The sequence below is a fragment of the Symphalangus syndactylus genome, chromosome 11 (assembly GCF_028878055.3).
Source record: "Symphalangus syndactylus isolate Jambi chromosome 11, NHGRI_mSymSyn1-v2.1_pri, whole genome shotgun sequence".
Lineage (NCBI taxonomy): Eukaryota > Metazoa > Chordata > Mammalia > Primates > Hylobatidae > Symphalangus > Symphalangus syndactylus.
Window position 1 is genome coordinate 90,286,711 of NC_072433.2, and position 26,694 is coordinate 90,313,404.

General features: G+C 36.5%; 1 protein-coding gene across 9 annotated transcripts in view; it reads left to right on the forward strand.

Annotated features, from left to right (window-relative positions):
* Positions 1-25,334, forward strand: part of MACIR (macrophage immunometabolism regulator) — a 32,653-nt gene extending 7,319 nt beyond the window's left edge. For 7 of the 9 annotated variants that reach the window (XM_055297761.2, XM_055297756.2, XM_055297760.2 and 4 more), the window contains exons 2-3: positions 4,826-4,915; positions 14,793-17,270. In XM_055297761.2, coding sequence (XP_055153736.1) covers positions 14,816-15,436 — 621 coding nt within the window. In that variant the 5' untranslated portion in view covers positions 4,826-4,915; positions 14,793-14,815 and the 3' untranslated portion in view covers positions 15,437-17,270. Of the gene's footprint in view, positions 1-4,825; positions 4,916-14,792; positions 17,271-23,638 lie in introns of those variants that run through there. The other 2 variants (XM_055297763.2, XM_055297758.2) reach the window with 2 other exon arrangements.
* The last annotated feature ends 1,360 nt before the right edge of the window (positions 25,335-26,694 follow it).

Below are 26,694 nucleotides of genomic sequence, written 5' to 3' on the forward strand. Positions count from 1 at the left end.
TTGCAGTGAAACTGAATGTTTTTCTAAAAGTAGAAGGATGACACCACGTGATAAGAAGATATTAGTAACCTAAGTTTAATTTTTACTAGCAGAAATGGAAAGATAATGAGTGCTACACTTTAAGGGGGTGGATTGCTATTAAAAGAACTGATACTAGAAAGAGAAACACATTTCTGTCTTACTGAACGAATTATGGGTTATCTTACGAAGTTAGCAAGGTTAATCGTTTGTTTGTAAGGTCAAGGATGGTTTCAGAAAAGTCACACCCTAGAGTATTGATGACTTAGTTTTTGCAAGTTGTAAATGGTAAAGTAAGAATATTTGAAAGAAACCTCTAAGATAAGCATCTAGGTGCAGCTAAACATTTTGTTTCATTGTTGTGTTGTACTTTGACAGTTAAACCATTTTATTTCTGCTTAGAGTTCAGTTAATATTCCTCCAGAGAAGTTTTGGTTCATCTTTTGCTTGTTTTTAGCGGTCTTTGAGACTAGTGGTTACAAAATATTTTCACTATTTTGAAAGGAATTTTTAAAAATTGCTGTTTGTTTTCCAAGTGCTTTTCCATTATTGGTCTCTTCTTAAATAGCCACTCTGAGAATTTTTTCTTTCTTTCTTTCTTTCTTTCTTTCTTTCTTTCTTTCTTTCTTTCTTTCTTTCTTTCATTCTTAAAAATGTTTTGGTGGGTGGGCTTCAGGTTAGGGCCATGAAAAAAATGAAAATAAATGTTTTGGTAGCTAGAATTAGAACTCACAGCTTCTACTGTACCAATTTCTTTGCCTAAAATTTGTCTTTTCTTAATATAAACTTTAATGATGAATGAGATTTTTGTTTACCAGTATTTGAAAGGGCTATGTGCTGGTCCTCATATGTATAATCTTACGATTTGTGATCGATGTTGTTAAATTTTTTCTTACTGCTGTTTTGTTAGTGATCTGTGCCGAAGCTTGAGATTTGCCACCTTTTTGTGTGTGTACGGATTTTGTGTGGACATAAACATTTCCAAATGGGGCTTTGTATATTTTTGGGAAAGCCACTCCCTTTTCTGGGTTCCTAGTGCCATTCAGGTTTACTGTTATTAGAAGGATTTATTTCCATTTCTGCCCTCCCCTCCGACGCAGTCTCAGGCCATCTCTTTATATGTGCACCAGTGCCTGCACAGTGTGGGGATATGTAATAAGACTCAAGAAACATTGTTGAATGACTGAATAAGTGAATACCTAAGTGGGTACACCCAAAGAACTCAGACCTGTATGGGAATTCAGTGTTCAAGCAGAAGGGTGTTTCCCTTTTTAAAAAAGTCATTGCCTTTCCATGTTACTTTTGAGTAGGATAACAATTAAAACAGCAAAACTGAGACACTTTTGAGAGTTAAAGGGGGTTGCTTTCAATAATTATGCCAGGGTATTGACTATGAATTGAGATGTATAGTCACTCTTCTTTTGAAAGGCATTCTTATTTACCTGTGATAATAACTATCACCTGAGAAATTCGATACATTTGGTAGTTAATGTTTGCAAACTTTTCTATTTGTAGAAGCTCCACTTGCAGTGAAATGTTGGGTGTCTTTTGCTTAGTCACCCATGACTTTCTTATCCAGAAGTCTGTGGGCAGCTCTTGGCCAATGCTTAGTTTTTCCTATTTTTATTGCTTATGGGATAATGTCCCACTGCATTCTGTTTCAGCTTCTTATAACTGGAAGCATTTATTATATCCTGTAGCCTTTGCTCTATTTACTTCGGTCTTTGTTTTTATGCAGCATTTAGTCTATCTTCTAAGAATTTCAAATGGACTCCCTTTACTCTTGCTGACTGTTTTGGAGAGGAAATCTGTTGATATCTTTCCAAGCCTTCAGTGTTCAGACATTGGCCAAAATCAGTTGCAAGCGTTAGAGAATTATAGATTTTTAAAGTATTTTAAAAATGTGTGTTATTTGAAAGATACATGTTTTGGGAATTTTTATATTACAATCTTTTAATTGTTATAAGTGGGAGATGGGGGTAGAACCCTTAGTGTAATTTTGTAGTAGATTTCTTTATGGGTTATGTCTTAAAGAAAAGGTATAATCTTATACTAGTTAGTTTCTGGTCTTGTTCTTTTTATTTATTTTTCCCTCTTTTTCACCATATACCTCCTCCTCCTCCTCGTCCTCCTCCTGCTCCTCCTGCTCTTCCGCCTCCTCCCACAAAGCAGTAAGCAGAATCAAAATTAGAAAAAGTGAGAATGTAATGGAGCTCCTGCACCTTGGTTTTTCTTGTGTTGCTCCCTTGGACATTGTGTTTATATTCTATTTTTGGCTTGGCACTGGCATAATAGGAATAATCAGTTACTACTCTTTGTTTACTATGAAATTACCAACCATTTCCTAGATTTACACATCAGCTCCAGTGGAAGAGTTGGATAATGTCTTTAAGGCTCCTCTGCTTTCAGATCCAGACTAAAGTTTTAGTTGATTTCTTTCTTTTGGTGTTGAAAAAGAAACTCTTTGAAAGTGTAAAAATTTTTCTAATGCATTTAAAAGCTTGAAAAGAAGAATATTGTCACCAAATACACGAGGCAAATTATATGAAAGTTTGAATGAGATTTAAGACTGTCAAAACTATTCTTTAGGATTAAGACATTAAGATATATCTAATGTTCCTCCTGCTTGTTTTTCAACTGACATTTCTAAAAGTATAAATGAAATCTATCCCACTTTGTGATAGATGTGGTCTTGAGAAACAAAGCGGAAATACATAACTGTATTTGATATCCAACCATATAACCAGACAGTATTGGTTGATACCTTTTTTTTCTGTCGCATAATTTATGATTTTAGAAAATAGAAGGTCATAGGAGAAGGAGTCCATGATTCAGAAGGATTTTGTATAAGACTTTCCACGATGTGCCACCAAATCCTAATATTTTTCAATTTGGAAATAACCTTGCAGCTAAGTAGTTTCCCCAACCATTTCACAAATGAGGCAATAAAGCTTTTAGATAAAGTGCCTCCCCATACACTTACAATAGAATTTCACTTATAGAAATTACTCGATATACATTTTGCAGGATAATGATTATTGTGTAAAAGGCTATACATGTGGTCTTATCATTGAGCAGAGGCCAGAGTGTAAAGTAAATGAACTTTGGAGTCAGACCAATTGGGGTTCCAATTCCTGCTGTGACTCTCATGTAGTATCACTTAAAAGAGTACTTTAAAATAGGGATACTACTAAAGAGTACTTTAAAAATGGGATAGTAATATTTTCTTCATGGATTAGTTAAGATTAAATGATATAAATTGTATATCGCTTTTGACATAAGGAAGATGCTAAAGAAATGTTAGTTTTTAAAACTCTTTCCCGTTAAAAATCCATTAAATAAGAAATGCAGATGAATGTTAATTAGTATTGGGGAAATTCTTTGGGATAATTATATTAAATAAACATTTTGTCTATAGGTAACAATTTTTGTTACAGTTTACTGTGTGTTAAAACTAGAGGCTTCATTGGTGGGGTAGAATCAAGGCTTACTTTTCAAGATTTTTTGGTTCCCCAATTTGAGAATAGTTGGTGGCAAAAGACATGAAAGGGAGTGTTTCTGTTATCTACATCTGAAGAAGTTGCAAAGGCTGGTAAACATGCTAGTTTCTTGGAATGACAGTTCTTGGTGCATTAGCTCCTTCCAGTTTCTCAAGCTAAAGAAGCACATATTAAACTCAGTAATTAACTATTTCCTTTGGATAAAACTCTCCTGTACTGGTAAGAAAAGTAATAAAGTTACAAACTCCTTGCCTTTTCTCTTGTAGTTTGTCTTTTGTTTGATAAGGTATTGTACTGTTGCCACTTCTCGGACTCTGTGCACCTACATAGGTAAAATGAATCTACTCGCTTCATTTGACACCCCTCCAGCTGCTTCTCTTGTTTAACCCAACAGAAAACCAACAACCAAAGAAACTTTTACAGGTGGAAAAGGACTTTGGAGCGTTTTCCTCCTCCCAGCAAATTAACCCTATTAACTAGGGAAGTAGGAGATAAAGATAGATTCTCTTACACATTAACTTCCCAGGTAAGAGAGGGAAGGCACAGAGGAGATGCTAGAAACCTTAAGTAAGGTGATAATTATAAAAAAGTGCTTTTTCAGTCACTCTCTTTTTTTGTTGTGTTATCCAAGAGACTTCTAATCATTTGCCTCACATCAGTCTTATGAAAGATTTACATTGTTGCTGCTTTATGGCTAAAATGAGTTGATACCAAAAATTAATTGCATAGTAATAGCATCACAAGTTGTAAAGAGCTTTGCAGCATGTAAAGCATTCACCTACCTCATTTCATTTGATCCGTCTAACAACTGTATTAGGGAGGAAGGGGGGTTATTATGGTCCACATTTTAGAGATTGATATTTATGCAGGGTCAAGAGGCAGAGTTCTTAGCAAGGCCAGAGCTAGGAACTATGGCCTGTGTTTTTGATCCTAGCCTAAACATTATTTTTTTTCCATAGAGTACTGTGAATCAGTTGAACACATGAATAGGACTAGGATGGTGAAACCAATACTTATTACCTTAATTTTTCTTGTCTCTTTATTTAGCCCAGTTAGCTACTCCTAGTCTCTAGGTAGAATTTAAGTAGCGGAATGCGGAGAAATACACATGATAAAATGTTTGAGGATGCATTTAGGTGAACAAACTCAACATTAATTGAATTAATTAATTATTGGATCCTATATAACCTATACTTGATGTTACTACCTCCTGCTAGTTTCATTCTCTTTTGCAGTTAGAATTGATAACATGTTATAAGTTGTGTTACTTGTTAACTTAAAGGTTTATTTTTGTATTTCATGTTTAGTACCTGGAGTAGAACAGAAAAATTATTATGTCTGTGTTCCCTTGGGACTCATTGGAAATTGTATAGTGACATCTTCTGGGATTTAGTCTGGTAAGTTATATTTTGCTTTTTCTGTTTGTTAACAGTTGTATGAACACAATACCATAATGTGTTTTTTAAAGACTACATAAACAAGTGAATGTGAAATGTCAGTTAATCAAGTGAATGTGAAATGTTGGTGTATTATTGCAAATATTTATACTATAATTACAAATTTTTAATGGTGATAAATGAAATTATTATTGCAATATGCAAACATTATTTTATTTGAAATGTTTGACTAAGTTTTCCTTCCTTTAAATTTCTTTAACATAAAGATCTTATGAAATAATATTTCAGAGTATAGTAGTTAGAGGTAATTGCTCCAATTTGGGGCAAATTTTAGTGAAAACATTAATCTCCAAACATTGCTGAAATAATTTGCAAAAAATTCTGGTTATATATTATCATACATAAAGAATGAGCTAACAGGTGTCTGAAAGGAGCATTATTTTCACTTAGTCATATAGCAGTTCACTGAAAATGTGACATTCTTTTTATCACACCCTGAATTTAAACTGTTAAAAATATGCAATGCTGTTTTCTTCCTTTAGTTGTCTTTTTTCAGTGTGTCATCTGTGTATCTTTGCTGACATAGTTGTCCATGTGTCTCGAAGTCTTTGAAGGGAAAAAAGAAATTCATAATGATCTGTGGTAGCTCCTTAGCATTCTCAAGACTGTATTAGTGCGACTTCATGCTTTGGTGTGTCATTCTGCTTGGGCGTTATCTTTGTACATCCTTGCTTTGAATTATGTAGAGAGGTCATAATCCTTAGAGAAAGCAGAGTTTCATAATAAGTGATTTCTAAATTTCTAGTCAGTAGCAGAATGATTCAAAGAAATGGTAGGGGAAAACAAATACTTTAATCTCATTAAGTGGATAAAACCTATTACATTTATGAAAATGCATTTTTGAACATTGGAAAAATGGAAACATTACTAAAATTTTCAGTTTTGAGGAAAAGAGTAAGAAGTTTGAAAACCATAGTACAAAGTACTTCAAGAGGATATTGAATAAAAAATAATGTGGCCTGGTCCCTGACTCAGCTAATAGAAATAAAGCACAAAACTAGAGCAATGGGTAGAAACTACAGTAATATATGTGTGTGTATCTATGTCTATCCATCTATCTCTGTATATACCTGTATTTATACAGTTGTCCCTTGGCATCCTTGAGGGATTGGTTCCAGGACTTCCCCCAGGTACCAAAATCTGATGATGTGTAAGTCCCTGATACAAAAATGGCATAGTATTTGCCTATAACCTATGCACATCCTCTTGTATACTTTAAATAATCTGTAGATTACTTATAATACCTATTACAATGTAAATGTTACATAAATAGTGACTGTACTGTATTATTTAGGGAATAATGACAAGAAAACAGTCTATACATATTCAGTATAGATGTAATTTTTTGCTTTTTCAACTATTTTCTCTCTGTGGTTGGTTGAATCCATGGATGCAGAACCCATAGAGACAGAGGGTTGACTGTATATATGCATGTACATACAGATATATGTGTAAATAAATCAACATTCTAGCAGAGCTGCACAAGGTGAAATGAGTCATCTTGGGAGATAGTGAGTTACCTGTCACTGCAGGTGTTCAAACATACACTGGGCAACTGTTAAGATTCCTTTTGATTCCGAAATTATATGGTACAAAAAAGTTTAAAATTTGGAGGACCATCTGAAACGTGGAAATATGTGACAAAGAATTCATTTATTTTTAATGTCAGGTTTATTATAACTTAGTAAAATCCATCCTTTTAAAGTGTACAGTTTGATGCATTTTGACAAATGTATCCAGTTATGTAATGACCACTACAGTCAACAAATAGAATATTTTCATCACCCCGCAAAATTCCCTTTTTCCCCTTTGTAGTTATCCCCTCTCCCCACCCTAGCCCTTGGCAATTAATGATTGATTCTGGCCAAGAGTTTTGCCTTTTCCAGAATGCCACGTAAGTGGAAACATGTAGTATATAGGTGTAACATCTGCTTCTTCCACTTAGTGTTTTCCCAGATTGTTCCACTTCATTGCTGAGTGGCATCCATTGTAGGGATGGACTGCAGTTTGTTCATCTCTTTCCCTGTTGATGGATATTTGGATTGTTTCCAGTTTCGGTGTTTGTGAATGAAGCTGTCATAAATACTCACATTCAGGTGTTTGTATGGACATGTATTTTCATTTTTCTTGGGTTAGATATCTATGAATGTGGTGGCTGGGTTGTTGAATGAGCATTTGTTCAATTTTATAAGTAAATGCCAGACTGTTCTCTAAAGTAGCTGCACCTGACAAAGGCTTCTAAGTAGCTAAAATAACTATGCCAAAGTGTGTGCAGATAAAGGAGCCCGATTCTCATTCAGCACAGATGTATTTTTATTTTATATGCAGTTTTAACACATTTGGTTAGCAGATATTACCGGCTCACAGAGGATTAGGAACAGTAAATTAGAAGGCCTAGGGGTAGGTTGTTAGCAATTATAAGCAGCCAAAAATTATGTTCACCAACATGACTATACAGTAATTACTGATTAAAAACAAAGCGGGGACTTACAAGAGTGAAACTCTTCTATCTGATAAGTTCTATCTGACAAGTTCCCAAGCCTATATGCATAGTAGAATCACCTGGGAATCTTTTACAACTTGCAGAATCCAGGCTACACCCCAGATCAGTTAAATCACAAATCTGGGATGGAAAACAGACATCAGCTGTTTTTGAAGCTCCTTGCATGATTCTGGTGTAGACAAGTTTGGGAACCACATGCTAGAAGCACAACATGGACTTGGAGCCAGGGGGCCTGGGTTGTAATTATGGGCATTAACTACCTATATGGCTCTGGGCAGGACCCTGTCTTGGTGGTTTCAGTGTCTTCTCTATATTTTGAGGTAGATGTTCCAGGTAGGTTATGTCCAAGATGATTCTGGCATTAAAACTATATCACTCTAGCCAGGGGCGGTGGCTCGCACCTGTAATTCTAGCTACTTGGGACATTAAGGAGGGAGGATTGCTTGAGACCAGCCTAGACAACATAGTGAGACCTCATCTCTAAAAGTATAAAATAAATAATTAACCAGATGTGGTGATGCACACGTATCTCCCAGCTACTTGGGAGGCTGAGGTGGGAGGATCGCTTGAGCCCAGGAGTTTGAGGCTGCAGTGAACTATCATTGCCCTACTGCACTCCAGCATGGGTGACACAGCAAGACCCTGTGTCTAAACAAACAAACAAACAAAAAACAAAAATAGGTGACTCTAGATATCATAGATATCACTAGACTGGTATTAGCCATGCTTAGGAGACCCTATTTCCCCAAAAATGGCTCTATAAGAAATGGTTTGATTCAAGTACTTCTTGAAAAGGATTTTCTTAACATGATGACATTTTTATTCTGCATATTTAAAATGGTTATGTTGATATCTGTTTTCTCTTATATGGTATTGCTGTATGTTGCTAAAAAAAACAGTGAAAGCATATGGAGCAGTGTTTGATTACTGGGAGTGAATTTTTTTATAATCTTATTTTAAAAAATTCTCAGAATGCAATTTCAAAAAGAATTCTTTGTATAGCAGTTTTGAAATTTATTAGCTATTTTCAGAGCTGGTCTAAGGAGCTAAGGCATCTAGATCATATTTTCAAAATGTTGCTCTTTGTGCCAAATAGACAGGAAGCTTGGCCTCTTGAAGAGTGTTCAAAGCTGTGCAGATTTTATACAGGTCTACTCTCTTGACTGTTCTTCCTGGTGCACGGGGTTCCACTCACATGTGTTATGGTTTGGACCTGTTTGCTTTAGTCTCAGCCAGAATACTGGTATTGGGGTATTGAATGCTGTACCTGATGCTTTTGAAATGTACACTGTATATATTTTTCTAATATATATAAGTGAATGAAATGTTATCTTCCCTTTTTTGAAGGAAAGTTTACATTTAGTTTGTAAATTTCTTTAAAGAGGTGTCTAAGTGTTTTAAGTGAGAATAGTATCAGGAGATTTGAGGTCAAAGAATGGCAGTCACGTCCCTTTCATACATCATTTTCTTTTTGGAAAAATCAAACACATCAAACAAAAGGAAACACGTCATCTTCCTTTCTTCTTTTGATAATTCCTATTTCTAAGCAATAAGAGGAGAAACAGGCACTCTTCTGGTGAGTGTATAGATGATACTCTTTAAAAGTGTTTACATTAATTTTTAGTTATATAAAGTAATATCCATAATAAAACCAGAAACATTATTAATAAGGTTTTGTGGTGGTTGCTATAAAAATCTAAAAAGTACATGTTCTTTGACTCAGCATTTTTACTTCTGGAATTTCCTGCAGAAATATTCATGTGTGTCTGTGTTTACTCTTGCATGTTTTCATTGTAGAAAGAAGTAATCACTCACTCTCACATTTGTAAATACTCGGAAAAAGGAAGGATATACCAAAATATTAATAGGGGTTTCCTCAAGATATGTCCGGCATTTGTAGGGGATGAAGAATGATTTTGCCATTTATAGTACATCAATATGAATTATTTGGACTGGATAGCTTTCAGTTTGCATGTATTGCTTTTATCGGTTTCAAAAACAATAACAAGGAAAAACAATCACTTGAGCACGTTAGTGGGGTAAGAAAAAGATAGAAAGTATCTGGAAGGGAAAGGTGGTTATAAAAAATGTTCATGGACTCTAAGACCTCTTTGAGATATCTCTGTGTATGGTTAAAGAAATTAGCAAGTAGGATGGTGCCCCAGGCTTAGAGCCTAGTGAAATAATTTTTGTTTCTAGGAGTGTGTCACTGACTCAGACACTCTATAGCATAGGAGCTGACTGTGGGCAATATCTGGATGTATCTTGGTGTAAAGTCACATTCTCAGCTTTTTGGAACCTTTGCTTTTCGTTCTCTCCCTGAGAATTACATTGTACCCTACCTTTACCGCATCCCTCCTATCAAGAAAAATATGTTTGATAAACTAATTCAGTCTGTAATAGAGAAAAATAAAGGTGTTTTAAGAGAAGACAGCAAAAAAGAGCAATATTAAACTTGGTAGAATTAGTTTAACAATAGAATTTCATGCCTTTGACATCTCAGCTAAAGGTTCGGGGAGTTGGAATTTTTTTTAACAGGCATGCTACTGATGTATAAATGAACTCTATATATGGGAAAGCTAATGAAGCAATTAATTTTTTGAGTTTCTTAGATGAAATACAGGTATTAGGATACGGTGTTTCTCAAAAAGAATTCTTTCTATAGCATTTGTCAGACTTACCACCTGTTTTCAAAGCTGGTATAAGGAGCCAAGGGCATTTAGGTTATATTTTCAAAGTATTAGTATTTATGCCCCAAATTTAGGTTTGGCCTCTCAGAGAGTATTCAGACCTATGCAGATTCTATAAGGGTTACAGGCTTTTGAACGTGCTTATCCTGGTGCACCAGGTTGTCCTATACATGTGTTGTGATTTGGACCTATTTGCTTTAGCTTTAGCCAAAATTTACAATTTCATTCTGTACCCAATGCTTTAAAAATGTGTACTGTGTACGTTTTTTTAAGAATTAGTGTTACCTTTGTCTGATATCATCTAGTTGGAGCCACATAAATTTCAGCAATATAGAAGCATCTATAAACGTTGCCAAATCTTTCATGTTTTATAAATACATTGGTGCCATTGTTACTGGTTGGACTGTGAGGGAATTAGATATTGAAGACCTTAGGTGTCATTTGAAAAATTGTATTGTTCCTGGTACTTTTTAAGAAGCTCAATTTCAAAAGCATTGTTCAATTACAAGTTGACTTTTCTATTCTTGTTTCATTTTCTGTTTTAGCTTCTTCTCTCCACAGACATTTTGCTGCTTCTGTAATTATAGCATTAATACTTTTTCTATTTTCTATTTACAGTCTATTTTTGCTTTAAATTATATATGAAAGGCATTAATGGAAGCAAGAAAGGTATCTTTGATCTCTGGGTTTTAGTGCTCTGGAATGAAGCAGTTGGCATTAGACCTGTTTCTTGACTCACACGTTATTGATGTAGTGGGAAGTGTGGCGCCTGTTGCATGGTACCTGTAGTAGTAATTTATGAGAGTGCTTTGTAATTGTTTATCTTGGCAGCAAGCTTTTTGGATACAAGGTTTATTTGACAATGTGAAACAAAATGCTGAGTCATGCATAGGCTTATTAAAAATAACAAGCCTGTAAGCAGTTTTTTTCCATGGTAAAACCTGAAGAATATACTGCCAAACACAGGCCATCTCTAGTTATAGTCACCATAGCTGAGTTTCCTGATGAATGTCTTTCAGTAAGAAATTTTGCTGTGGAAAATGTTGGACATCTGTATATCAAGATAGGTTGACTTTGAGACTGTTCAGTTTTTACTGTCTTTAGTGTCTTTTTTTTCTTTTCCAGAATTCTGGAGTTAGGAGGTACCTAGACTTCCTCTGCAGATGGGACAGTGTCTAAAGAGCTTCTGCCCATTGTAAAAATAACCTGAGCAAGTTGATTCTGTAACTGTTCTCAGGATCTTGCTTCAATATTTAAATCTAGTCAAGAAATTCTCAGGAATGTAGTAGCATAAGAAGTTTTGTTTTCTGTCACACAGAAGAATGGGAGGTATGCTGCTTATTCAGCATTCAGCCCAACTACAAATGAAATATTTGACAATGAGGGCTGTCTTTTCTGAAACCCAGCCTCTACCTAGCTTTCTTGGTGCAGCATAGTAGATGCGTTTAGAAGGGCAATATATAAGTAAAACGAATCCTTTAGAAAAACAGAAGCCGTTTGTGAGAGTCTTGTTTCCAGCGTTCATGTTCCTACGTGAATATTGAGACCTGAAGTTGTTCTTGTACATGTGGCAGTATATTGCAGAGACCAGTGAACCACCCAATGAGCTGTTAGTTTTGAGAATACACTATTTGTAGTTTGGAGGAAAAATACTGATGTTTGATAGCCAAAAAGTGCAAACAGTTTTCCAGCTCTGAGAATTGCTCGTCAGAAGTTCAGCAGATAGCAGCTATATATGTTATATTTAAAGTCAGCCTTTTCATGTTCCGGCGCCTTGAGACTCTCCCGCAGGAATCTTCCCTAGAATACTGACCTGTTTTGCATTGGCTTTAGTTGCTCCGTTGAGTATTTGTGTTGGAGGATGTTGGAAATGCTTATTCCTTCAACTTTCTGGTTAGATTCTTTTTTCCATACTGAATGTTTTGTCTACCTCAGTAAAATATGGTAGATTTCATACACCAGACTGCCTGGTTGAAATTTCCAGAGCTCTTAAACCACATCTGTATCTTCTACTTAACAACCTAGGTTAAATCATTGTCTACCAGGTTGATGTGTGAAGATCCTGTTTGGATAGTTCTCTTCCCAAGCCAATTGATTTTTTTTTTTTTTATGGTGTTATTGGCTGTTGGAAACTTAACTGATGAGTTACTCGTCTAACAATAGTGTCTATTTCATATCAAATCAGATTTTGACCTTTACACAAGTCTTTACCTCTCTAATTTTGCAGATGCTTCCAGGTATTTTCTAGCTAATATATTATTTCTGCCTATTTCTCTAAACCGTTGTGTCCTTCTAGGCTTTATCTTCAACCCCCAAGGATTCTCAGAATTTCTGACAGTTTACCTTGATGCAGCAGGATTGGCTTAGTATGGGGACAAACTTTTGATGATTCTGTTGCCCTCAGAAGCCTGTGCCCACTCCTCTTTACTGTAACTTTGTGCATTATTAACTTACTTAGCACATTTTTTCCCTCGTAGACAAAAAAGATGAATTTTAGCCTTGCTTCTGTATGAATTATTACCCAATTTGGAATGTGTGGGGTCTGAAGTCATAGATTTAAAGAAATTTGTAATATACTAAATGAGAATGCAGTAAGCTGCGTGGTGGGACTCCATGAGTTGTCATGGAGTGCCAGATTTGAAAGAGACCTAGACCAGAGTCTCAGAGCAGACAGACTGCTTGAGTGTCACTGCCTTGGTGACTCTCCTTGAGTGTGGTGCCCAGTCTTGGTGTGTGTGTGTGCCCTTTCCTCCATGGCCCTGGTTATTTTTTTTGCCTCACTGACCCTCCTCTCCTTTTCAGGATGAAATATCAGAGAAACAGCTACTACCTGTAGCTGCCAGTCAGGTTACGTAGGTTGGAGGCCTTGGCTATGTCCTCTTGCATTCTTTCTGGGTTACAAAATTAGTGAGATAGGAAGGATAAATTTGTCATTCGACTCCGAGTAAATATTCGTTTGTTTAGCATAAAAATTTGTTGAGGCTTCATATGGCTCTCTAAAGTTTATTAGCTAAGAAGTCTTATATGCATATCAGAGTAGGTGGTAGTCACCTGATATTCCAGTACTGTCAACAGAGACATAGATTCCTCAAATATAATTTATTTTATATAAATAATATAAATAAAAATATTTACATTAAAAATATAATAAAGCTGATTAAATCTAAAAGGGTTCAAGGACTAGAGTATTTTGGTGAAATAAAAATGGGAAATAGTCTAAGGTTGAAAATAAATAGTGAGTAATACTATATAGATCTTTTGGCATTTGCTTTATCTCAAATATTGTAATAAATGTTTGTTTTCAGTGGGGATCATAGGAAGGACAGCATGGTATCTGGTAACTTCACAATCTTCTAATGAAGGATATTAGAACATGTATGTGGTGGAATAAAAAACAACTTTCTAATTGCTTGGATTTTAAATGAATACCCAAACTTTAAGAAATACTTCAATAGGAAGTGGTTATTTGTCTAGTGAAAAGATTCATAAGAGTTATTTAATTTTTAAGTAAATTTTTCATCTTAAAATCAGTTGATGTCATTTTGATTAGCAATCTGAGATACTTAAAACCGTGTTATCTACTTCCAATAAAACGCAAGTACAAATAGTTTCTCAGAAATGAAACTGTCACTATTTCCCTTAGTATTTTCGTTTCCCAAATTTGATCTATCTGTAGCTTTCAGGAACCTAGCCGCCATTTGTTCTATTTCTTGTCAATGGAGCTTTCCAAACTATGTAATGTAATAATCGTAAGGAACTAATATTAATATTCATTGTGAATTATTCTGCCATTTATGAAACTATTGAAAAGTACAACGTCTTGGGTATTGAAAAACAGAATGTCAAGCCTGTGGTATTTTATGATTAAGTAGTCAATTAAAATGACATCTGATGTTTTATACATTTTTAGTATTAAAAATTATGTGATATATTGAATTTAGGATTAACTTTTAAACTACAAAATGATATTCTTTAATTCATTGGGGATATGGAAGGAAGAACATTTACAAGGTTTGGGGGAACCTTCCCTTAATACTCCTCATACTCTAAGAATAGTTTTTTAGGTCTAAATTGGATTCCTTGGCAGAAATTCGTCAGCTCAATCAACTTTATTATATGTTCCTTAAAGACAATTTGAAAAGAATTGCAGGTGTCAAGAGCTAAGCACTTACTTTAAATTAAATAATGGAAAAATTTAACTTTCAAGCCAGAAATATTTTGTGTGTTCTTATGGAACTATGTATGATTGCTTTCATTTGCTTAATGCTGAGATCTGTGTTTGACTCGGTTAATATTGCATTAAGGAATAAACTTTATGTGATTGAATAGAATGCGGAATTTAGAGAAGTGTTGTTGTTGTTGTTTTCTGTTTACTTCCCCATCTGAACTTTTTGGTAGTACATCAGACTTTAATTTAACTTGCCTTTCAGTTATTAAAGGCAGAGAGGTATTGTCATTTCATGCCCGCTCTGAAACGTTTAGTAGACATAGATACATGTCAGTGGTACATTGACTGTCTTTCAGGCAAGTGTTACTTCATGCTCCCTGAGCCTTCTAAAAGGACCTGGCCTGGCCCAAGTCTCTGTGCATTATATTCTTCTAATCTAAGTCTGTTTACTTTTAGGATTGTGCAGGCTGGTGCTTAAAATGGAAGTCGATATTAATGGAGAGTCTAGAAGTACCCTGACCACCCTGCCCTTCCCGGGGGCTGAGGCCAACTCCCCGGGAAAGGCAGAGGCAGAGAAGCCCCGCTGCTCCAGCACACCCTGCTCCCCGATGCGGAGGACCGTGTCAGGCTACCAGATCCTACACATGGACTCTAACTATTTGGTTGGCTTCACAACTGGCGAGGAACTCCTGAAGTTAGCTCAGAAGTGCACAGGAGGTGAAGAGAGCAAGGCAGAAGCCATGCCATCCTTACGCTCCAAACAGCTAGATGCAGGACTTGCCCGTTCCTCTCGTTTGTATAAAACCAGAAGTAGGTACTACCAGCCATACGAGATTCCAGCTGTCAATGGCAGGAGGCGAAGGCGGATGCCCAGCTCAGGAGACAAGTGCACTAAATCTTTACCTTATGAACCTTATAAGGCCCTCCATGGGCCTCTGCCTCTTTGTCTTCTTAAAGGTAAGAGGGCTCACTCCAAATCTCTGGACTACCTCAATCTAGATAAAATGATCAAGGAGCCAGCTGACACAGAAGTGCTACAGTACCAGCTTCAACACCTAACCCTCCGAGGGGACCGTGTGTTTGCTAGAAATAATACATGAATGACTTGGAGAGAGCTTAAACCAGTTTAGGTCAGCCTACGCTTGGCTAGAAAAAACCCACTGCTGTACTCTGTACATGACTCTTCACACTATAGATGGTTATATCAGCTAAGTGTTCCTGGAACATAAAAATTGTTTGGATCAAATTTGAATACAGGAATGAAATCACAGGTACTTGGGGGGGGATATCATTCTAGAGCACGCAACTGCAAAGGAAACAATGTTGACTGTTAGTTTGTATAGCTTTTTAGCTAGGAAAAAAAGGCTTTGGTACAGTAATTTCATCTTTATGATTCTGACACTCAAATTGGGAATGTTACCTGCTTGGTTGTTGCTGACTTGATATGATTCATTAGAAATTTATATCTTAAGTACTCAAGTACTTCTTGAATCTCTGTATTTTACTATAAAATGTATGTAATGGTTTGTTTTATGAAATTTAGAACTTGAACATTGCTGAATTGGACCACTTTTTATTTTTAAATATTGAGTTTAAATATTTTATAACTGGTTTTGCACTGAAAAAATTAACATTTCAGATTGACAAGACAGTAATCTTTCTTCACTTGCCTCAATAATATTATTGAGCAATGAATTTTTTATTTCCGCATGGAAAGTTATTGATCTCTATGGCTGTAAAATATTTCTTTATAGCGTTATTAAAGTGTGTCTTAATAAAATTAAATTTGGGATACAAAGTATTTATTTTACAATGGGTGGGTGGGGGAAGCTTTTCCAGAAAGTTTCCAATGTGACGTTTTCTTAAGTTGAAAAAACTCCTTAGTGCTTATTTTCTAACTTAAAATTCACCTGGAACTTTAAATTGGAAAGGATTCTTTTAATTGTGGATTATAGGCATAATACTGTTTGCATCTGAATTTTCTGTAAGTGAATAAAAGTTTAATAGAGGAACTCATGATTTGTACTATCGAATGATTAAACTAAGTATGAAGTGATACCATTCAGCATGGCATCAGGTCATTCCAGTTTTAGTTCTGTGCAACACAAGCACTCACTGAAATTCGAGTTTCTAGGATTAGTGTAGGAGCCTAACGTGCTTCTGCTGTTTTAATGGGTTAATCCTGGATTACTTAACAATTTATGTCAATTGCACTGGTTTAATTTGTTGCTAAAGAAATAATGCCCTGGCTTTAGTAACAAATACAGCTCAACTACTCTTGAATATATTTTGAAAAAAAAAAAAAAAATGTATGTAACTTACCTTTTGTAAACTTTCTATTTCTTTTTTCCCCCATTTTTGACTCTTAAAGGTGCAATTTATTACTGAATTGGGATTTCTGGCAGCATAGAACTGCTTTTTATTTTGGGGTCTGTGAGTTTCTTAGGTGTTAGCAATCTCGCTTATAAAATAAGAACACCTTTTAATTAATGAGTGGGTCATTCCTGGTGCAATTGTGATTTTTCTTTAGCCAGAATGAATGGCAAACTCTATTTAGAGCAAAGTAAGTATTAGAAAACCCTAGGAACTCTTAATCAACGTTTATTATACTTTCATTAAGGCAAACTATGTGAAAGAGCCTTGGGGAAGTTGGCCCATATCTTACTGAGTTGATCAGATTTCTCGTTGGGCTGGAAGTGTTTAGCTGTTGTATATTTTAAAGTAAATTGCACCTTTGTAACATATTGTATTGACGAATGATCACTAAGATTAGTTATATCTATACAGTCATTAGTTTGACAAGAAATAGAATCCTGTCAGATGCCAAAGAGTGGGATTTTTACGTTTAATGATTAAACACCATTATTTATTGACAATTTACCCTGTGGAACTGTATTATTTCTAACTATGAAATAAACGGGTGATGTAAACACACATTGTTGTGTGGTGCTTTAAACTAGGTCCACCATCAACAGGCTACTTACTGTTCAAGAATTCCACTGAAGCACTTATTTTAAGGCCCTATTTTTCTTGAACAAAACAGTGACAACAACGATCGAACCATTTACTTTTGATGCTCATTGGCATTTTATGATAAAAGATGTATTCATGGCAATGATATGTATTCACTCTATTAGGAAACACAACTGGTTACTTGTGAGACTTGTTCTGTCCATGTGCCTAAGTTTCTTAATAATAGCTAAATAAAAATTTGTAGCTTTTTTGTTTTGTTTTGTTTTTTACTGAAAGACAGGTGAAACTCTGTGGCAAAAATAGAGGGGTTAATAGTATGAGATATGGCATACTTAATCTTTTTTGATTAGTGAAGATATATAATTTTAAATTTGGTTTTCTAGAAAGAAAGTTTAAAAACTCTAGGTCAGTAATTTTCACAATGTGTTTGCAAAACCCCTTTATTAGTTCAGTCTTACTTTCTCTGCACCCCATGGAATTGTAGCCTATGGTAGGTAAGAACCAATTAAAAAAAAAAAAGGATAGGCTGGATCTCTTTTAGTTGAAAAACAATCCCTTTTGACATGGTTTCTATTTTTTAACTTTTTCATTTTTTATTCAATTTAATATTCCATACTAAATAGGGCACACTTGGCCAGAATATACCTGATGATATTATCTTACTGTTCTTGCCCCTAAACATTGCAGCACTCTATAACTTTAATTTTTTTCTTCTTTTGCAAAAGTACCGTTTGTTTGAAGCTCAGATGATGCATAAAGTTGCAATAAAATTTCATTCCTTGCCTCAATCTGAGGTGAGCTTCTTTTGCTCTTCTGACTTCCATTTGGTTGCATTTTACACCTCTGGATGCAGGGCTCCCATAGTCAGTAGTCATGGAAGAAGCGGCTCTATGGGGATGGATTTAACATGTAAAAACCAGTTCAGAACCCCCAGATCTTCTGGACTCCAGCCCAGCTGGGCTACTGTTCCAGAGCCATCATGTCCTGTCCATTGCTTCTTATGCCCTATAATGCCCGTCTGTGATCACTGTGTCTTTTTCCTTCCCTGGGATACTTTATTTAAGTGATTTCAATATTTGAGGTTTGAGAAGCTTTTTGAGGATTCTGAGTTAAGTTTTAGAGGCAAATTAGTGTTTCACTAAGGAAAATATTTCTTCAAATCTTAAGCAACCTATTTTTTCTTAGTTTTTTATTCTAGCATATATTTGTCTCAGAAAGGCTTTTATTCTATTATAATCATGGAATTTTTTAAAGGAACTTTTAAGTGGCCCTGGTCTAAGTGGTTCTCATTCAGAGAACAGAGGAGGAGAGACTGTCACAGTTTATAAATGGCATAAATGCTCTAGAAGAGTTGGGGTCGAAAGAGAGCAAGGATGTACATTACTGTAATGCAGACAGGACAGCAAGTATAAACTAAGATTGCCTTTTTAAACAATGTAATTTGATTAGAGAAATGGAAATTGATGAGGAAGATTGCCTTGGAAATATAATAAATGTGATTATGAAGCTAGAAGTAGAGGCTGTCAGCACTTGATGCACTTCACTTTGTAATATACGTCTTTAGATAAGAATTATGAAATGGACTTCTTTGACATTTTACATTGGAAAAAAGGATTTTTCTGTCTGAGAAGACTGGAAACAAATGAAAAGAAGAATGAGCTTGATTTGTTATTTTGAGTTTGCTGAGCCCCCAAGGACACTTCTTTCTTTACTCTAGCCTGGAGAGATGTTGAATTTGTATTCTTGCCATTGTGAAATGACTGTGTGCAAGATTTTTTCTTCTTCTTCTTCTTCTTCTTCCGAGACAGAGTCTTGCTCTGTCGCCCAGGCTGGAGTGCAGTGGCACGATCTTGGCTCACTGCAGCCTTCACCTCCTGGATTCAAGTGATTCTCCTCCCTCAGCCTCCCAAGTAGCTGGGATTACAGGCGCCCGCTACCACACCTGGCTAATTTTTGTATTTTTAGTAGAGATGGGGTTTTGCCATGTTGGCCAGGCTGGTCTGAAACTCCTTACCTCAGGTGATCTGCCTGCCTCAGCCTCCTAAGGTGCTAGGATTACAGGCGTGAGCCACCGTGCCCGGCTGTGCAACGTTTTATTAAATGGTTTCAGAGAGAAAGCCTGAAACCAAGTCTGAATGTTGTCACCCCTGACCGTGGGGTTGTGCTTGATGTACAGATGTATGGGAAAGCACAGAAGGAGAAAAGGGAACTCAGCATCTATTAGATTGGAAGAGAGTAGCGTAGTTGGTGGAATCCTTAAGTGATCCTGGCTGGAGTCGCTTCTGGAGAGAAGAGCTTTGATGCTTTTGCTTTTGTGAAAAAGCCACCTGCACTTTCAAAGTTCCTTCTGAATGTTCTCAAGAAAGGATTCTAATGGTGATCCGGTGGAAAGAGGAGGGAACGCTGGGTTCATGATAGTGACCTTTAGCCTGATTGGCCAGGAAAACTATTCTTCACTAAACTTTTATGTAAAAGGATTACACATTAAATATATATTTGGAAGACTTTGAATTATCTTTTGTCCCTGGCCTAAAGCCTCAGGGAAAGGAACTTACACAGTAAGAAGTTTTTGAACTTAAAGAAAGTCAGGTTTTGGCTAAGGGGTTGGAGCTGGGATGGCAAATACTGAGCATGCCGACCACTGTGCTCCTCGCTTATGCATGTGGCAGACATCACTGATCTATCAGAGCACAGTCCCCCTAGAGTCCAGATGTGGATGCATTATCTTTCTTAGCACTTTAGGCAGCTGCTACTGAACTGATCAGCATTACATAAGAGTTTTGCCTATCACATCCCCACACCCCTTGCAGTGGGTTACAAGGTAAATTTAAAAAATAGTCTGAAACTTTTGGAGTAGACCAATCTGTAGACCATACTGGATCCTGTCCTCTAACCAGAGAACAGATGAGAGTGGTCCCACACTGTGACCCATAAGGCATCTACTGAGCACATGCCGGGACTTTGGGAACAGAAGGGCTTAAGACAGTTTTTACCTTCAAGAACGTGCTTATTATTGGGAAAGCAGAAAGATAGCATAAGAGGCACCCCAAGCACATATTTTGTAGACTAAGTAACAAGAGAGGGGAGCTTAAATCCCATGGAGCTGAATTCTTAAGAAAGAACAATCTTGTTTATTTTTCTGTCTGCCTGGCTGGCTGATTGGATGTGTTAACTTACATTGCTGATCTGTATAAAAGTTGAAATGTAAAGATATATTTCTTGAAAAGCCTGGGGAGATGACAAATACTGGAAAATCAGCATCTTAACAAAATAATTGAATCTGAGGAGCATCAGGGAATGCTAGTGATGTTCAGGTGTTAACTCCCCGTCTCCTCAGTAGGCTGCTGAGATGAACTGAAGAGAACTAGAAGAGAAAGTTAAGGTGGAGAAGTAGTGTTAAAGAACTGAAGCCTTGGAGCTAGCAGGCAGGGAAGGCGAGTGAAAGAGTCGGACGGACTCGAGTCGGACCCGACTGGGCTCAAACCAAAGACACGCTGGTCGCGGTCAAGAGATTTTACTTGAGGCACCAAGGTGACGCCACACGGAAGAGGAGAAGGAAGGAAGAAGGGGCGAGCTGCTCAGGTGCTGGGTTTTTATACTCAGTGGGGCAACGTGGGCATCGGTGATTGGCTTAGGGGTGGGGTTTGAGTAAAAGGCAGGAGGTGTTCTTCCCTGATTGGCCTTCTCTTGGCGGGCTCGTGGTGTGGAGAACCGGGAACCGGCGCCATCTTACTGTGCCCATGTTACCTAACAGCAAGAGCTGTGAAAGAATGAATAAATAAATGGATACTTTAGTGATATTTTTTCCCTTTGCATTACCCTTCCCTTTTTTTCTGGGGCAAGGTGGGGTGAGAGTGACAGAGAGAGATTTACTTAATTAGGGTCAGAAGCACATTTAAAAATGTATATTTTTTATATAATTTGTATAAGAAAATTATGTGGAAAGTATTTTGCTCAAAAAGTTTCTTAATATAGATTATCTTTTGAAATGATCAAATAGAACCCTGAATTAGCTGGTGGATTTATGCATTTTATTTTCAATTGGGCATTTTTAAAAATACGATTTGGGCTTTTTTTTCTTTTCTTAGTTTTTGCATATTTTTTAGTGTCATGCTCATCTAAGATTTTAATGTAGTTACGTGGAAACATTTTTAAGGGATCAGGATATTTATAGGATTGAAATACTGTTTAAGGGTAGGCAATATAAGGTAATCTAGTTGGTTCAAAAAGATATTCATTAAACAGTATGAATTGACTTTTTTTATTAGGAGAAAATGACCTATTATATTGCATTTGGTATAACATTGCCTGGTCACCTTCCCCCCACTCCCTAGAAGGACATTTCTTAAATGTTTTCTGGGACAGGCTCTCAAAGTGAAAGAGATGGAGATTGTATTTTTTTCTTCAATTTTCTTTAAATCTTTCCTTAATTTTTTTTTTTTTTTTTTTTTGAGACGGATTCTTGCTCTGTCGCCCAGGCTGGAGTACAGTGGCGCGATCTCGGCTCACCGCAAGCTCCGCCTCCCGGGTTCACGCCATTCTCCTGTCTCAGCCTCCTGAGTAGCTGGAACTACAGGCGACCGCCACCATGCCTGGCTAATTTTTTTGTATTTTTAGTAGAGACGCAGTTTCACCGTGTTAGCCAGGATGGTCTCGATCTTCTGACCCTGTGATCCGCCCACCCCAGCCTCCCAAAGTGTTGGGATTACAGGCATGAGCCACCACGCCTGGCCTTTCCTTGATTTTTTTAGAGGAAACTTTTGACCAGGATAGATACCAGAGAATAAACATTGAAAGCATGACTTTCTGCAGAGACCATAGGAAATGCTACAGATTATAATGGTTCCTAATTTATGAATAGAAAAGATATGAGATACCTCATTTGTGTTATGCTAGATATACAACCCAATTAGTAACGAGATAAGTTTTCTTTGTTTATTGACAACTAGATGAAGTGATATTAGAAAGTTATAAATGGAATGTTCAGAGGGCAAAGATGGATTTTATATAAAAATGTATACAAACAAGTCCTCGTTTTCAAGAACCACCAAGACTAAACTACAGCAGCTTATCTGTGGGGACTGATGCTCCTTAAAATCCATGGATTCAACTTTTATTTACTCATCCACCAAATATTTATTGTGATATATTTTTTATGTGCCAGCCTCAGGCATAAGTCATGGGAATAGTGCGGGAGTAAGATCCAAAACCCATAGTCAAGAGTAAATAGTTACATTTTTAAATAAGTGTTTCTCAATAAACATAGACTTAACAACTTTACGACTTTTGAGGAGAGGAGAAAATTGCTAATTTCACCTCATGTGTGGGTAAGGCTTCACCAGGGAACTATGCTTGAGCCTGGAAAATGAAGAGGAGTTTGCAAGGTGGGTAGGAGGGGTGGGGGCCTACCAGGCAGAAAAGAATGCCTATATCGGAATACACAACTCCATTCTACTTTGCCTACTATCCAAACAACCTGGACAGAAGTCTGTCTGTCACTTATATTTCTAAAAATCTCCAAAACAGGAAATACAGCTTGACCCTTGTTATCTGAAGAACTTAGCAGTGGTGAAATTTCCAATCATGGTATTTGAACTGCCAAATAAAATTTTGCAGTCAGCATTTCTCTTAATCCAACAACCTTTTCACCTTCAAGTGACTTCCCAGCCTCAAATAGCCTCTCATCTTTCGTGGGTCTCTGGTGGTCCAGAATTTGCACAGATAATAGTTTTTTCTGTCTTTGGAAGACAAGCTTTTGGACCAGGTAGCCAGTTTTGGGCCCTATCTGGGGACATCGCTGGAAACTGTAGGCCCTGAGAGAAAGTCAGAGGTGCTCCACTGCAAAATTAGCCTGGTGAGAAGAGGGGAGGGAATCCAGTTTTCTTTTTCTCCACTGCCTTTGTTCTTTCCCAGTGTGGAGTAGAATGCCCTGCTCTGCAAGCTCCCAAACTCCACAAGTTCCCTTTTAAGATTAGAGGATGTTGTTCTGCGAAACAGTGCTCTTGAGGCTCTAAGGTTTCTCTTACCCTGGGCTGAGTGTGTCTAACCACTGTCATTACCTCCAGAATTCTCTACAGGCCTCTTTTGAAGATGTAAAAAGATAATTTTGCTGTGGGGTAGAGGAAAGAAAGCAGCAAGTGGAAATACCTGGGGGCTGTTTTTATTTTTTTAATCTAAAAGTAATTTTTAGAATCCAGCAGCTCAATTTTTCTCTCTTTAAGGGGCCAGCTATAAATAAAGGTACTTATAAATATTAAAATGCTAGAACCTTCATATAAAATGTCTGATAGTTGTGACCATTTTGATTGTGGTTTTATTTATTTATTTAGAGATAGAATCTTGCTGTGTTGCCTCGGCTGGCCTTGAACTCCTGGGCTCAAGAGATCCTCCCACCTCAGCCTCCCAGATAGCTGGGACTACTGGCACATGTCACTGTGCCTAGCTTAGATTTTGTGCTGTTAAAGATAAAGTCTCATCCACTCTGGCTCCACCACTTTTTTTTTTTTTTTTTTGCAAGATACAGCTGATCAACATGAGCCTTAATTTTATTTGTTCATAAAATGGGAAAAATAATTTCTACTTCCCAGTTCTTATGAGAATTAGGTATAATATATGTAATATAAAATATCTGTGACATAATAGTTGCTGAATAAAGAGCAACCATTTGTAGTAATAAAAGCAGAATCTGAAACCCTTAATTTGCCATGTTTTTATTCTCATAACTGCTTTTAAAAATTCTAGGTAGTACAATAAAAGCACTACATTTAAATTTAAGCATTTTAAAGATAAAATGAAATGTGTATACGTGTATGATGTGTGAATATATGTTGTCCCTCATACCTAATTAATGAACTAAAATTGTGTTTTCTGAGTGTGTGTTGACATCCCAGGTGGCGTAGAGATGATCCAATTGGGTGTGGAAAGAAAATATTAGATGTCCTTATAAAATTATTTTATCCTTTTAAAATTTTTATTTGATGTATACATTATGTAGTTTGCTAGTATAGTAGTAAATACATAAAATACGTAAATAACATATATTGGAGGTATTAACTCAATGTTTTAAACAAAAAAAAAAATCTCATAAAGGCTTTACAACCACTGGCCTAAATGGCCATTTATAACATAAACATAACACTTATGACAATTCATTTTAAGTTATATTTTATGTTTAAATTAGAGACAGGGTCTTGCTGTGTCACCCAGGCTAGAGAGCAATGGTGCGATCATAGCTCACTGTAACCTCAGACTCCTAGGCTCAAGAGATCTCCTACCTTGGCAATAATCCATTATAACATGAAAGTCCTTCTCGTTGAGTCCAATTTACCTTCTTGGAATTTTATCTTATTTAATGTTTGAACATAGGTTTGAGATTTAGCAAGATTTTAAAAGTGACCATTTTTAGATATTTATGGACAGTTTTATTTTGATTCTTATTCTACATATCTTTGCTAGTAATTTTCTATCCTGTGCAGTGGTTCTTTAATTGTTTGGATTTGCTTTTTGGTTCCAAATCTGAGGACTTGGTATGTTGGGAAATAAAAGATACTAGAACAGAACCCACCTGTCTCAATAGGTGTCTGAGGTTTGCATCTGTGAACCTTTTCTTGGGCACTCATTATATTTCTGGTTGGGGACTTCTTGAACCATGCAGTGATACATTTACTGAATATCCCATCTGCAGAATCCATTATTTGTGCCTGGAGTGAGGTCATGTCCTTGGCAATGGTTTTTAGTCATGTCTTTTTAGGATGTGATACCTCTTTACTTGGCAGAGCTTTCTACTTATCCACATTTCTTTGATTATTCAAGCACCCTGTTTTTAGAGGATTAGCAGAATTCCTAATCTTATTCTTTGGCTCATGACACCCATACATAATATGTCTCCAGAGGTTGATTCTCTTGCACTGACAGGTAAAAGGTTCATATAGTTTCTATACATTACTGTACTATACTATACTATACTATACTCTACTATACTATACTATACTATGCTATACTGTGCTACACTATACTATGCATACTATACCAGGGGAAGGGGGCAGTAAAACCAAAGACTGTGTTCTGATACACTTTGTTGTCAGAAATTTTGGCAACCAAAGCATAAATAACATGAATGACAAAAGAAAGTATGTCTAGAAAGTGGCTTCCTCCTTCCCTTCTCCCTCGCCTTTTTTTTTACTCCTCCTGTCTGTTCCCTGATGGCTGCCACAACTTCTAAGAGACAAAGTTGACCCAACCCTGTTGGCCTAGCCTGCTGGATCACAGCATTTAAGGCACTCAGTTAGATGTGGTCCAGGGAGCTATTTTCCGGTAACCCATACATTGTGCGCCTCATCTTTAGTACCAGCTGTCTCTCATCAAACTAGGTAGTACCCCAGAAATAATTATTTGCTGTAGTTAACTTTGCTATAGTTAACTACAGCCAACTTGCTACAAGGCACAATTACACATTACTTTTACATAATATGAAAAGGGATCCATTTTCATTATTTCTTTACTCTCCTTATAAAGAAGAAAATATTTCCTTTTTAGTCTACGTATCATAAGCTATGTGTTTACATCTCCCCATTAGACTTGTTTTGCTGTCATCTCAATGCCTGATCTGGTTTCTAGTGTGTATTTTTTTGTTTTTGCCTAGGGTAAATAGAGAACCCAGGGGGGATATTTTCAATTATTTCTGCTGAAGTTTTCTTGAGTTGTCAACAATGCCCCTATTTGTTGTCTAGGCACTGTGTAAACCGACTTAGACAAAGACTGCTGGGAATTCAGCGTGTCGCTGTTTTTCATAAAGAAATATATTAACTATCTTTTGATATTTTTTTCCAAAAATCTCTTGTGACTGGTGCCGCTTACTTTTTCATTGCTTCTGAAGTAAAAACAAATTCGTCTTTATGCACAACTGTAGAATTCTTCATTTTGTGGCAAAGCCTCAAAATGAGATTAATTCTTCCCTTTAAGGTGTCATGATGTATCTAAAAGATGGAGAAATCACACACATACACACACACACACACACACACACAATATTTATTTGGTTGCAAATTAAAAAAAGCCAAATAGCCTGTCTGTTAAATCTACATTCACTACACCTCTGTAGCTGTTAGTTTTAATAAAAACGGTGGTGGCAATGGAAAATTGGGGCAGAGGAGGGCTTTGTGAGCGTGTGATTGGATCTTTTTGGAATTACAGAAGTTTTCACAAAACATTTTGTACCTAAAGGCTTTTCAAAGCAGCATTCCATTCATACAATTTGTCTATGCAATCACAGTTTATAACAACCTTGGATGCAGTTGGTGGCTCCATCAGAAACTTGTACTAACAAGTTTCTTTATGTGGGCTGTATAATAAATAGCTGCCCATTCACAGTCTTTGTATTAGCATA